Raw genomic sequence first — 14,761 nt, 5'->3', positions numbered from 1 at the left:
TTGCCCCGGGGTGACAACCCAGGAGACCGTCCTGTCCCCCGCGCCGGCACCCCGGGCCTCGACCTCTTGCGCCCGCCCCCCTGCCGACTGCAAGGGGCCTCTGGGCGCGGACGACCAGACGCCCGGCTCCGGATCTCAGCCGTCGTCGCCTCTGGCCCTCCTGGGCTATTGCAGGCCTCCATCCGCCGAGTCCTCCCGCTCCCACGGGAGACTGCCACATCCGGGGGCTGCACAGCGGTACTGAGTGACCCGGCGGTTGCCGCAGGGCTCCCGCCGTCACTCCTTCTCTCAGCCGCACCGGGGTCAGGCACCGCAGACCCCCCCCCGGCGCCGGACCTACCGCCACGTGCAGCCCCGCGGTCCCCCCGCCGACTGCAGGGGGATCTGCTGGCCTCTCTCCTGCGCCGAGCGCGCTCCCGGCCTGGAGCCGCTGCAGTCTCAGTAACTCCAGCCCGGAGGCCGGGACCGGAAGCAGGCCCCGTGCTGGCCACTCCCACCTCCCGACCGCCGCGGCTGGAACGAAGATTCCTCCCGCCGGCCTCTGCAGCAGCCAGACGCTGCTGCTGCGCTGCACTCTGCGGAGGGTCCCTGGAGGGGCTCTTACATCTCCTCCTCGCCCCCCCCGCGCCCGGGGAATACCTGCGGGGGGGCCGCGACTGGCGCCCGCCGCTGCTGGGGGGACGAGGGGCAAGCGCCGACGGGTTAACCCCGGCAGCCCTGATGTGGGTCTGCACTGCCAGGGGCCCGTGCGCTGCGACCGCTGCCTGAATCAGACGCTGGAGCTCCTGAAGATCTGCCATGGAGGTGCACGTGCAGATCGTTCGGCGTCCGGAAACAGAAGAGGAGGTAACTCCTTCCTCTCCCAGCTAACCCTTTCCCTGCTCCTCCTCTTCCTCCCCGGCTAAAACCATCCCCCAAAGCCATATTAGGCATATACCACTGTCCCTATTAACCCATCACTCCCTACCTCCCCCTTGGTCATGTCGCCCCTCCCCCCAAGTGGGTCCGTGGCTTTCTATGTCTGTGGTTGGGTTGTCCTTGATGGCTGTAAGTTTAATGAGACTATGTTTAAATGTCATTTAGACAGAGTATAGTTTGCGTTTGTCAGTTTTACAATGACAGGCACTTACACATTCGAATACATGGGTAAATCAATAATTTATTTAGTTTTCTAAGTAAATGTCACTTGTGACAGTCAGTTAATGGGACAAAAGCATAGAAATTCATTGAACTTTAAAACACTGATAATAACAATTAGGGAAAAGGATATTATTATCATAAGACCTACTGTTTAAATCTTATTTTTTGGGGGGGTTACATGTAGGTTTTTTTAAATTTCATATCATGTTATTTATTAAAAAAATAATATTAATAATCTTCCAATTTTCACACTGGCCAGTGACACGTTTTTAGATTAGTACTTCCTGTTCTTTCGGAAAGAATTTTCAGGAGTTTTCTTATCGGCAGAGACAGGATTAGAATGATAGGTAAGGCACAGCTGGTAGGTAATGTCACAGCTGACCCTGCTCCCCCTTCCTTCACAAGGAGGTTTACTCGTTCTCATTAGATGCCTAAAAAGATAAGATCAGAGTGTAATGTTGGCCGGTGTAGTGGCACCGAGCGGGAGGAGGAGTGGACTCACTGGACCATAGTGGAGACCTGGGCTTACTCTGACATGGGAGGGACTTGACTAAGTGACCACAGAGGAGAACACCATGTACCACTCCCAGGGCAGTGTCCAGGACTGTGGCAGCTGACCCTCAGGGCAAGAAATGCAGGGATGCACACAAGTGCAGATAGATACAGTCTCTTGTGCAGATGGGTGCAGCCGGGATGAACGAGGCAGACTGGTTGGCTGGAGCAGACAGGTATGGTGGGCACTATAGGGACAGACAGGTATGGGAAGGTGGGCACCGGGATGGATAAAAGGACAGGAGCGACGGGACCTGTCAACTAGCTAGCTGGCAGTAAACTAACTGAATACATTTGCATTTCGCAGGCACCTCTTCTAGTGGGAGGGTGCCTTAAGTACTTGTTTTAGACACTGTCTGTGCCCTGCCCAACAAAGAGGCATAGATTTGCTGAAAAGGGATGTGTTTTGGAATATGGACATGGCCTAATATGCAACATCAAACAAGAACAAAAATTACAGAACTGTTGCACTCCTCTGATACAACATAAGCCAACTATCAGGTGGTATCTTAGATTATATGATCTAAAGGTTTGCTAAATATAACAGCATCGATCACTTTGATGAATCTGGTACATTTAAAGACTTTGTAGTCAAAGTTTTCACTGTGTAGGAATTAAGACAAAATTTGAAACTCTACCCAATAATCTGTAATTGGTCCTTCAGAAATGAAAACGACAACGTTAATAAGTCTCTATTATGTGTTATACATTATTTATAGAGTATTAATATAATTATATCTGATTTCTAAAGAAAAACTAATAAAAAAGAAAAGAAATCTGTACAAACCATCGCTTTATATGGAAAAAGAGGAACAAATGAGAGAGTAAAATGTCAGTAGAACACTTCCAATAAATCACGGAAAAATGTATCATTACAAATTTGCAGACTCAAGTCAATACTGGTCATTATAAGAGATCGTTAACTAGACATATCCTAGATTCACGTTTATAAAATGAAGAAGATGACATGATTCTGGTATCTTATAATGATGTCCTGTCTGGCAAATTAAAGGGAATCTTTCAGCAGCATTTCACACCCACCACCTCAAGACCAAACTATTTATATGTGCATGTAGCGCTTTCAAAGACAAGTCCAGAAACACCTTTACATGGCCAGTCCGTTTCTCCATTACTGAGAAATCAGCGTTTGATTAGCTACTCAAATTAGGTTTAAGAGATGTTTGTCGATCTGAAACCTCTGTCACTCCAGCTCAATTTCCCACACCGTACTTGTCTTTGAAACAGCTACATGCACATATAAATAGTTTGAGGTCTTAAATCCTGCTGACACATTCCCTTTAAATCAAAATACAGTATTCTGTCTGACTGTAGTTTCAAATGCATTAACTTTCCCCGCCACTCTTAATTTATAAGCTTTTCTTGGGGATCTCGACTTCATAAAATTAACCTTTATTTAAAGTGTGAGAGAATACAAGCCATTTTGTATTGTATAGAAACCATCTTGTCTTATAACTGAATTATGTCATAGGGTTCAGCTAACACTGATGGGCGGGGAAGTTTCACATTTCTGCCCACACCCCTGCGGCTCTAATTGGTGCATGGTAATTTCTTTGTGTGATGTACTATATAAGCTGGTCACATGATGTAATAAAACAGAAACCTTCAGTACAACACATTTGGCTGTGCTGCGTTGATTTCTCCAAGTGCTTGTAAAACAAATCTTATTAATTTGTAGTTCCAAGGGCATAGAAGGAGTGGATTTTGCTGACAAAAGTATATGTTAATATATTCGCCAGATGTAGTAGCATACAGCTCCTGCTTCACATAAATCCTTCCTAAGGGCTCATGCAGAAAACCATATTTTCAGGCCGAGTGCTATTCGACATCGGATCGCACTTGGATCACTATTTTTTCAATGAGGCAGTGAGTCCATAAAAAAAGAAATTCTAGTGTGGTCCGATTATCAAAGACTTACAGAATGGATAAAATAGAGAAACTCTGTTCAGACTCTGATCAAACTAGGATCCCAGTGTGATCAGAGTCTGATTAGCATAATTGGACCATTTTATTTCTTTTTTTTTCAGATGGAGAAAATACGGTTGTGTAAGCACAGCCTAAGAAAGACAGTTCCTTAAAGGGAACCTGTCACCAGATTTGGCTACTAATAAGCTGCGGCCACTGCCAGTGAGCTCCTATATACAGCATTCCAGAATACTTTATATAAGACCCAGGCCGCAGTGTAGAACGTAAAAATCACTTTTATAACACTGACCTAGGGGGTGGTGCGATGGGTTTGGCTGCTCTCCGGTCCAGCGCCTCCTCTCTGCTGCGATCGCTGTCCTCTTTCTTCCCAACCTAGTGTGGATAACGTGTCTTACATCATCCACACAAGTCAGCATTGCAGTCCTGCGCAGGCACGCTTTGATCTTCCCTGCTGGGGGCAGATCAAAGTACTGTAATGCGCAGGCGCGAGGAAAGGTTAAAGACTTCCCACGCAGGCGCACTACAATACTTTGATCTGCTTTGAGCAGGGCAGATCAAAGTGCGCCTGCACAGGACCTCAATGCCGGCCTGAGTGGATGACGTGAGACGCGTTATGTACATGGGCCTCAGAAGAAGGAGGATGGATATCACCACAGAATGGAGGTGCAGGACCGGAGAGCAGAGACACCCTTCTGACCAGACCGCCCCCTAGGTGAGTATTGTAAAAGTGTTTTTTACATTCTACACAGCGGCCTGGGCTCTCTATACAGTATTCTGGAATGCTGTATATAAGAGCCTACTGATGGTGATCGCAGCTCATAAGAGAAAAAACATGTAACAGGTTCCCTTTAAGGCCACATTGTGTATTTGGTCAGTTTTTTACATCAGTATGTATAAGCCAAAACCAGGAGTGATTAAAAAATGCAGAAGTGGTGACATGTTTCTCATACCTTTCCTCTAATTGTTCTTTCTTGGTTTTGGCTTACAATTAGCAATGTAAAAACTCACCAAATACTCAGCGTGGGCACATGGTCTAAAAGGAATATGTCAACAGGTTTTTGCCTGCCACCTTATGTGAGAGCAGCATAATGTATCACTTACTTGGCTATTGGCTGTAGTTTTTATTTTTTTAATAATTGTTTTATCAGCAGGAGATTATCACTAGATGGCTGGTAAACGTTTTGTTTTATAGTCCTTTATATTATGAGCTCTTTAAACTCCACCCCCACCACTGATTGGCAGCTTTATACACTGTGTATACAGAAATCTGCCAATCTGGTGTGGGTGGGGTTATATAGAGTTAAACATTCAGAGAACTGGTTGTTCTGCAGCAGATTAACCATTGATTTTTATCAAAACTACAATGAGCAGCCCAGTAAGTGACACATTGCTGAAATTTGGGTCTCTGCCTCTATATCATGCTTGCTCTTAGATGGGGCACCAAATAGTCAACATGTGCACATAGCCTAAAAGGAATATGTCAACAGGCTTTTGAAACCTTATGTGAGAGCAGCATAATGTAGAAACAGATTCCAGCAATGTGTCACTTACTGGGCCATTTTATTTTTGTAATAATTGTTTTATCAGCAGGAGATTATCCCTAATGACTACTAAACCTTCTGTTTGTAGTCCGTTATATTTATAACCTATTTTAACTCCACCCCACCACTGATTGGCAGCTTTATACACTGTGTTTACAGAAATATGCCAATCAGTGGTGTGGGCGGGGTTATACAGAGTGAGAGGGAACTGGTTGTCCTGCAGCAGATAAAACATTGATTTTTATCAAAACTACAACGAGCAGCCCAGTAAGTGACACATCGCTGGAGTCAGGGTCTCTGCCACTTTATCATGGTGGTCTCAGATGGGGCAGCAAAACTTGGTGACAAATTCCCTTTAAGCAACAATTTACTGTGTTGTTTTACAGCTAAATTATATTATTTTTTTTTATTATATGTCCGTTCAAAATCGAAATGGGGGATCTCGATTGTGATTGGTGGTGCACCCCACACTATGTATAGGTCATAATATTGTGGGACATGAGAAATCGAACTTGATAGTACCTTAATGGCTCCTGTTGATATTTGGATCTCATGGAGTTTCCTCATAGTTCCATCCCTGTCTACGAAATAAGATGATGCCAAGTGATGTAAAGACTCCACACTCTGGTTTCCATTCCCTGCATGACGATCCAAGCGACTTTTGTCCATATACATCGTCAGCGCCTCCTCACCTGTCGGATCAGTAAAAATCAGTGACTATTGTTTAGGTAAGATTGATTCAGTATCTTTATGCATAATGGCCACATTTCATCCCTTATACGTGGCAGCACACTTGTCAATTAATGCACAGTATGCAATTAAACCATAGATGATCATTTTACTCTATTTTATGTATTTAATTCAGTGTAAGAAGAAAATGTTCTCTTCTAAGAGGCCCTTAAATCATTTTGATACCAACTTCTTTGTCTAGCTAACCACAAAATTGATTATTCAATTACTGGAAATTAGAATCATCCTGAATGGTTACAGTGATATTACTTTGTAGATACCAACTATATATTTTAAGAAAACATAAAAAAATGATTAATAGAAAACTTCTACAAAGTGTCCACGGTATAATTTGAGCTATTCCATTATATATGTTGCTAGAATTATTTATCTTATATTACAAAACAGGCTCATCTATGATGTTTAGTTTTCTTCACTGTTTTTATGCATTATAACTTTTTTTGTGGGTGGGACCCTTTTTGTAATAATTAAAGGGATCCTGTCATGTGAAAAAATGTTATTAACATGTAGATATGGGGTTACTCTTCAAGTCAATAGTGTCCTGAAGCTGGCATGGCCACTGCACTATGAGTCACACTGCCAGGAGGAAATTAACTTTATTCCTCCCGGCAGCCTGAGGCTTTCAGTCATAAGGGTGGTGCTTGTACAGCTGCAATCACGGCTCTGTGCATAGTGAGTGATGTCTGTAACTGCACCTCCTGCACTGACTGACAGCTGGCTCAGCAGTGCATCAATAAACAGCTGTCAGTCAGGGCCGGGGGCACAGTTATAGCCATAGCTCACTATGCACAGAACAGTGACTGAAAGCACACCAGCAACCAACTAAAAGCCAAGGGCTGAAGGGAGAAAAGTTGATTTCTTTCCAACAGGAGGCTCTCTGTGCAGGCACCACATAGCTTCAGAACACTATGATTAACCCCACATCTATAGGTTAATAGCTTTTTTTATATGACAGGGTCCCTTTAAGTCATCTCATATGTTATAGCTGTATGCAAGACTTTGTTTCCTGAAAAAAAGAGCCCATTAGCTTTAAAACGCATTGTAACTTTGAGACCTTCCCAATAATGGATTCTTTAATAATCCTCTCCAACAACAGCTGGTCAACTGCACCAGTATTAGTGTCTCCTTCTTGGGTCTTCATACGAAGCCCTTATTCCTTTTAATCTTCTTTGTTCGCCAGCTAACACCTCCAGCTATACATTACTCAATGCCAGGGCCGAGCAAAGTGTGGCCCATGGGCCACATCCAGCCCTCTGACTGTCCAAGTCTGACCAGCAGACTGAGAAAACTAAAGGTTTCAAAACATTGGACCGTGGGCCGCACCATGCCCTCCGCTGCCCGACCGCCACTACGGCGTGCCACCCTATGGCACCGCTATCCACAGGATGGGCATAGTAGTAAATACATCGGTAGAGGAGAGGCCATTGGCCCCTTCATCCACCAATAAGTGTGTGAGACAGCTGTGCAGAAAGTCAGTGCGCAAATCAAAAAAGTCCGTGGCACCTCTGTTAGGTCTCTCGACACAGAAACTAGCCAGATATCCCTCCGGGAAGGACCTAGCCAAGGAGTGGCTCTTTTTAGGAGACCACCATAACCACCATATTAAGTGGCCCTTTTAGTCAATATTCAGCTCTTGATGAGTTTAAAGATATCACAAGGGAAATACCAAGGCCAAGTTTCTGGATTGTTTTGTCCAGAAAGTCAGTGCAGCAGAGCAATCGGAGGACTGGAGAGAGGTGAGTATATGTTTTTTTTTTTTTATGTGTGAGCACATACTGTATATAGGAGGCGTAAAGAGATCCAGCATCACATCCCAAGGTAGATAAAAACCTCCTTTATTTGATTCACATTAAAATGAAAAACATGTTAAAACCATCCAGTGCATAGATATCCATCTAATGCTTATCGAACCCCAACCGGTTCTTAATCATAGAATATGGTCTACAGGACGTGATGCTGGATCTCTTTACTACTCATATCTTCCTGCTGCTGTTGGACATGGAACCACACACCGTGCACTGCCCATGGTTGAAAAGTCCATTAGTAATATGAAAAGGGTGAGCTGAAAAAAATCCTTTATATTTTATTTTTTGTATACAGGAGGCTATGTAGGGCTCATGCATATAGGAAGCTATATGGGGCTCATGTATGCAGCAGACTATTTGGGGTTCATGCTGTATATAGGAGGCTATGTAGGGCTCATGCTGTATATAGGAGGCTATGTGGGGGCTGATACTGAGTCTAGAAGGCTATGTGGGGACTCCTGCTGTATAAAGGAGGCTATATGGGGGTTCATACTGTTTATTGGAGGCTATGTGAGGGTTCATACTGTGTATAGGAGGCTATGTGGGGACTCCTGCTGTATAAAGGAGGCTATATGGGGGTTCATACTGTGTATTGGAGGCTATGTGAGGGTTCATACTCTGTATAGGAGGCTATGTGGGGACTCCTGCAGTATAAAGGAGGCTATATGGGGTTCATACTGTGTATAGGAGGCTATGTGGGGACTCCTTCTGTATAAAGGAGGCTATATGGGGGTTCATAGTGTGTATTGGAGGCTATATGGGGACTCCTGCTGTATATAGAAGACTATGTGGGATTTCATACTGTGTATAGGAGGCTATGTAGGGGCTCCTGCTGTATATAGGAGGCTATGTTTGGGTCAAAGAGTATATAGGGGACTATGTGGGGCTCATAAAGTATATAGAGGGCTATGTGGGGGTCATAGACTATATATGAGGCTATGCATGTGTGTTATCAGAGTCTGATTAGCATAATTTGACCTTTTTCTGGATTAGAGAACATGTAGTCATGTGATCCTAGTCTTATATGACATCACCCCTGCACTATTACAAAATACTACCGATTGTCTGTCCGCTGTCTCCAACATTATGTCCTCCCTCTATCTAAAACTGAACCTATCAAAAACTGAACTTCTTCTGTTTCCTCCCTCTCCTAACCTTCCGAAACACAATATTAGCATTTCTGTGTGTGGCTCTACCATTATTCCCCAGCAGCACACCCGCTGTCTTGGGGTTATATTTGACTCTGATCTCTCCTTCACTCTCCACATTCGTTCACTTGCTCGTTCTTGTCAATTCCACCTCAAAAACATCTCTAGAATTCGACCTTTTCTTACCGTTGACTCTTCAGAAACTCTTACTGTCACTCTCATTCATTCTCGCCTGGATTATTGTAACTCTTTACTAATTGGTCTCCCTGTTACTAAACTCTCCCCTCTCCAATCCATTCTCAATGCCGCAGCCAGGATCATTTTCCTCTGCAACCGCTTCACTGATGCCTCTGCTCTTTGCCAGTCATTGCACTGGTTGCCTATCCGCTACAGAATCCAACATAAACTTATCACTCTAACTCACAAAGCTCTCCACGGTTCTGCACCCCCCTACATCTCCTCCCTCATCTCTGTCTATCACCCCACCCGTGCCCTCCGCTCTGCTAATAACCTAAGACTAAACAAGAGATCAGTGATTGTTTTGTCTTGTTGGTCTACTAGACATTGCTCCCACCTGGCCAGAATCCTACTCCACACTGATGAGGGGCAATACTCCGAAACAGCTGTCTGTGGATGGATACCTGGCCTTGGTATTTCCCTTGTCATATCTTTAAACTTGTCAAAGAGTTGGATATTGACTAAAAGGGCCACTTAATATGGTGATTATGGTGGTCTCCTAAAAAGAGCCACTCTTTGGCTAGGTCCTTCCTGGAGGGATATCTGGCTAGTTTTCTGTGTCGAGACTCCTAACAGAGGCTCCACGGACGTTTTTGATTTGCAATGGCCTAAGACTGACATCCTCAACAATTCGAACCTCCCACTCCCGTCTTCAAGATTTCTCATGAGTTGCGCCTATGCTCTCGAACACACTACCAAGAGCAATCCAATTAATTCCCAACATCCACACCTTTAAGCGGGCCCTAAAAATGCATTTCTTTAGACTAGCCTATCACTAGCCTGATCTAATCTAGTCCATTTCTGCCTTTCATAACAAAAAATTTACTTCCAATTTTTGTCCCCTGTACCTGTATAAATTCTGGCCAATGACGGGTCCATGCAGCTGGTTTTGAATACCCTATTAAATCGATGGCTGGACCATATATGACAAGCTTTTCTCCCCCCATTCACCTTTTGTGCCTCCCCTATTTCCACATAGACTGTAAGATTACGAGCAGGGCCCTCACTCCTCCTGGTATCTTAATTTTGTATTGTCTCACATTGTCTGTACATGTCTCCTCTGAATTGTAAAGCGCTGCGGAATATGTTGGCACTATAGAAATAAAAATTATTACTATTATTATTATATAAATATAAATTGATATAAAATAAATTAGGTAATGGGCAGTTTTTTCGCACACTGTATATAAGCCATGTTGACAATCTCATTAAATCAACGCAAAACTACTAGCCATTTATTTTTCTTCTGTAGAGAATCAGTGCCGTTTTACCAACCACCGTTCATGTCTTGCAGTCTATTCTTATCTCTAAAACCAGCCCCCACCTCCTTCAGCTCTCTGAGGATATCCTAAACTTGACGGTAGAAAATAAATGTCAGCACTTTTTAGGCTCCAGCATAAAGCTTCTGCTCTATTAGCTAAACACGCATTTGACTTTTTGATATTAGGCATTTTTTGGGTATTGTGAAGAATGTTTTATTTATGACATATGCATAATGTTTGTACACAAAAATGACAATTTAATATAGTTTACAGCGATGACAAAGTATCACAGAGCATTGACGTAACTCATTAAATATTTTACAGCTAAACAAAAAAAAATAAATCTTCATGGCGGAAAAAAACATGTTGTTCCATGTTGATTGTGCCAAAGAGTTCAATGGTATTAGAGCCAAGGTTTACTTATTGTTTCCTTAGGAAGACATTGTATTCTGTACATTGTCAACCACCTACAAATGAACTCTCCGAACAGTCAGTGAATATTCTTGACATTGAGAGAGGGTGACCTTCAACTCCTATACTCCTGTACTAGTTATTATTTATCCTATCATCAAGAACAATGACAGTGGGAATTACTAAATGTTTAGAAAAAAGTTTACTTGAAAGGTTAATTTAGACATGCCATTGATTGGTGAGTCATTTTTGTGGAGTTGCCACTTTGCCTGCATGAGGCGTCACACTGACTGTGAGATGCTGGCTCTGGAGTAAAGACTATTGTTTCAATGGACGTAGAGGGGAGTCCACAACGCTAAAGGAATCCGACTTTTTCCAGCACAGAGCGCATTTGTGCTTTATTAGATATTTTCTTGCTTGTTAGTTTGAGATACACAGAAGGCCAGGCACAAGATTGGTAATTAGAGTAAAGTAATCACTCTATTACTCTTGTTAGTGTCTCAGTGGCCTCAATTAAGGCAATGTTCTCCGAGCCACTAGTCCTATCACTTGCGGACACAAACAGAAAAGGCCCCCTGTGCAAAAACAGTATATGGGCCCTTTTTCAGTCCAATAACCAATCAAAATGCACAATTCCACCTGCTTTGAAGGTAGAAATGGGCCCCCTTACCTCTTGGGTTGCACTAGTGATATGCCTGCCCCTGAGTACCATTGTGTGGATGGGGATTGTAGATCCAGTGGAGCAGTCACCACATGGGGTCTCACATTCTGTCCAAAGTGATCAGCTCTGTCTCAGGAAAATACCTCCACCAATTCAGAGTTAGCATTGGTGGTGTTTCCCATGCGGCGGCTTGGGGTACTGACACTGATGAGGGGGTGGGGGAGTTGTTGCTGATGGTCGTGATATCTGTCCTCTGGATTTTAGGAACTATCCTAAGGATTATTGTTGATATCCATTGTTTGGATCTAAGGAACTCTCCTAAAGACTATTGTTAATATCCATTGTCTGTATTAGAGGAGCTATCCTAAGGATTGCAGTGGAACCTTGCTTAACGAGAACAATCCGTTCTGGGACTGTGCTTGTTAACCCTAGAACGCGCAAGCAATTCAATCTACCATAGAAAACAAATGACCTAGCAGGCCTGCGAGGCCCCAGGTATGCGTTCTAGGGTTAACCAAGTTACTCGTTCAGCAGAGCAAGATTTCCCATAGGAAATCATTGCAATGCAGACAATTCGTTCCACAACTTGTTAAATGTCCCATCCTGCTCCCCTATTGTGCCATTCCACACATGCACAAACACACACAAACACGTACAAACTCACACAAACACACAAGCACGCACGCACACGCACATATTATATGCTCACCTTACCTTCCGTTGCATCGCCGGTCTCCTGGGACTTGCTGTTCTCTGGTACGGGGTCGGGCTGTGTATCGGGTTACCATAACGACGAGGGAGGAACTTCCGCGGCCAGAGCGCTGACATCAAAGGCAGAGCCGCTTGCCTCTAATTGGCCAGTGCGCTGCCTTTGAGTAGCGGTGACAGGAACCAGGAAGTTCCTGCTTCGTCGCTATGGATGCCGATGCACAGCATGGAGTGGAGCGGAGCGGCAAACTACAGGACCCAGGAGGCCGTCGATGAAACGTAAGGTACACTATATTATATTACATGCTCACCTTACCTCCATTCCATCGCAGGCCTCCTGGGTCTTGTAGTTCGCCGCAAGGACGTCGCGATGTACCCGAGAACTACAAGAACCATGAGACCGGCGGTGGAACGGAATGTAAGGTGAGCATAATACTGTATGTGTGTGCGTGCGTGTGTGTTTTTGTGTGTTTTGTGCATACATGTGTGTGTTTGTGTGGACTGCAAGTGCGGGTCAGAGCGTGGTGGATGTACGGAACCGGAAGTGTGTGCGGTGAGGATTTTGCTCGTATAGCAAAGCTTTCTCGTAAATCGAGTTACAAATTTACAGAAAGCTTTGCTTGTTAAGCGAAATTCTCATTAAGTGGGTTACGCGAGGTTCCACTGTATTGTTGATATCCATAGTCTGGATTTGAGGAACTGTCCTAAGGACTATTGTTAATATCCATTGTCTGGATCTGAGGAACTATCCTAAGGACTAGTGATGAGCGAGTATGCTTGTCACTACTCGGTACTCGCACGAGTATCACTGTACTCGGGCTACTCGGCGGGTACCGAGTAATTTCGCGATACTCGTGCTGTACTCGTGGTCTTCATCCCTGCATGTTGGCGCTCTTTTGAGAGCCAGCCCTCATGCAGGGATTGGCTGGCAGACCACTGCAATGCCACAGCCCTGTTAGTTAATTGCAGTGATTGGCCAGCCCGCACAGCGTGATCGAGCCTTTATACTGGCGGGCGCGCTGTGCTCTGCACACAGCCATCTCATATTCCCTGCTTTCCCCGCCCACAGGCGCCTATGATTGGTTGCAGTGAGACACGCCCCCACGATGAGTGACAGGTTTCTCACTGCACCCAATCACAGCAGTCGGTGGGCGTGTCTATACTGTGCAGTAAAATAAATAAATAAATAATTAAAAAAAACGGCGTGCGGTCCCCCCAATTTTAATACTAGCCAGATAAAGCCATACAGCTGAAGGCTGGTATTCTCAGGATGGGGAGCCCCACGTTATGGGGAGCCCCCCAGCCTAACAATATCAGTCAGCAGCCGCCCAGAATTGCCGCATACATTAGATGCAACAGTTCTGGGACTGTACCCGGCTCTTCCCGATTTACCCTAGTGCGTTGGCAAATCGGGGTAATAAGGAGTTAATGGCAGCCCATAGCTGCCACTAAATCCTAGATTAATCATGTCATGCGTCTCCCCGAGATACCTTCCATGATTAATCTGTAAATTACAGTTAAAAAACACACACCCGAAAAATCCTTTATTAGAAATAAAAAACAATAACAAAGTCCCTCATCACCAATTTATTAACCCCGACAAAGCCCTCCATGTCCAGCGTAATCCACGGACCTCCAGCGTCGCGTCCAGCTCTGCTGCATGCAGGTGACAGGAGCTGCAGAATACACCGCCGCTCCTGTCAGCTTCACACAGCAACTGAGGTGAGTAGCGCGATCAGCTGCTGTTAGTCAGGTAACTCATGGCCACCGCTGGATCCAGCGGTGGCCGCGATTAACCTCAGTGACAGCTCAGCTGATCGCGATACTCCTCAGTTGCTGCGTGGAGCTGACCGGTGCGGCGGTGAGTAGCGCGGTCAGCTGAGCTGTCACTGAGATTACCCGCGGCCACCGCTGCATCTACCGCTCAGTGACAGCTCAGCTGATCGCGCGGCTGTCTTCAGTTGCTGTGTGAAGCTGACAGGAGCGGCGGTGTATTCTGCAGCTCCTGTCACCTTCATGCAGCACAGCTGGATGCGACGCTGGAGGACTGTGCATTACGCCGGACATGGAGGGTTTGTCGGGGTTAATAAATTGGTGATGAGGGACTTTGTTAGTGTTTTTTATTTCTAATAAAGGATTTTTCGGGTGTGTGTGTTTTTTAACTGTAATTTACAGATTAATCATGGAAGGAATCTCAGGGAGACGCATGACATGATTAATCTAGGATTTAGTGGCAGCTATGGGCTGCCATTAACTCCTTATTACCCCGATTTGCCAACGCACTAGGGTAAATCGGGAAGAGCCCAGTCCCAGAACTGTCGCATATAATGTATGCGGCAATTCTGGGCGGTTGCTGACTGATATTGTTAGGCTGGGGGGCTCCCCATAACGTGGAGCTCCCCATCCTGAGAATACCAGCCTTCAGCCGTATGGTTTTATCTGGCTGGTATTAAAATTGGGGGGACCGCACGCCGTTTGTTTTAATTATTTAATTATTTATTTCACTGCACGGTATAGACACGCCCACCGGCTGCTGTGTTTGGGTGCAGTGAGACACCTGTCACTCAGCGTGGGGGCGTGTCTCACTGCAACCAATCATAGG

The 14,761-nt window shown here is 45.0% G+C and overlaps 1 protein-coding gene across 2 annotated transcripts in view; it reads right to left on the bottom strand.

Annotated features, from left to right (window-relative positions):
* Positions 1–14,761, bottom strand: part of BRINP1 (BMP/retinoic acid inducible neural specific 1) — a 359,809-nt gene that overhangs the window by 162,199 nt on the left and 182,849 nt on the right. For both annotated transcript variants that reach the window (XM_075324082.1, XM_075324081.1), the window contains exon 4: positions 5,700–5,869. In XM_075324082.1, the coding sequence (XP_075180197.1) occupies positions 5,700–5,869 (170 nt within the window). The remainder of the gene's footprint in view (positions 1–5,699; positions 5,870–14,761) is intronic.

Source organism: Anomaloglossus baeobatrachus, chromosome 9 (genome assembly GCF_048569485.1).
Source record: "Anomaloglossus baeobatrachus isolate aAnoBae1 chromosome 9, aAnoBae1.hap1, whole genome shotgun sequence".
Classification (NCBI taxonomy): domain Eukaryota; kingdom Metazoa; phylum Chordata; class Amphibia; order Anura; family Aromobatidae; genus Anomaloglossus; species Anomaloglossus baeobatrachus.
Note: the sequence above shows the minus strand (reverse complement) of the source record. Positions and strands in the feature narration are given on the sequence as shown.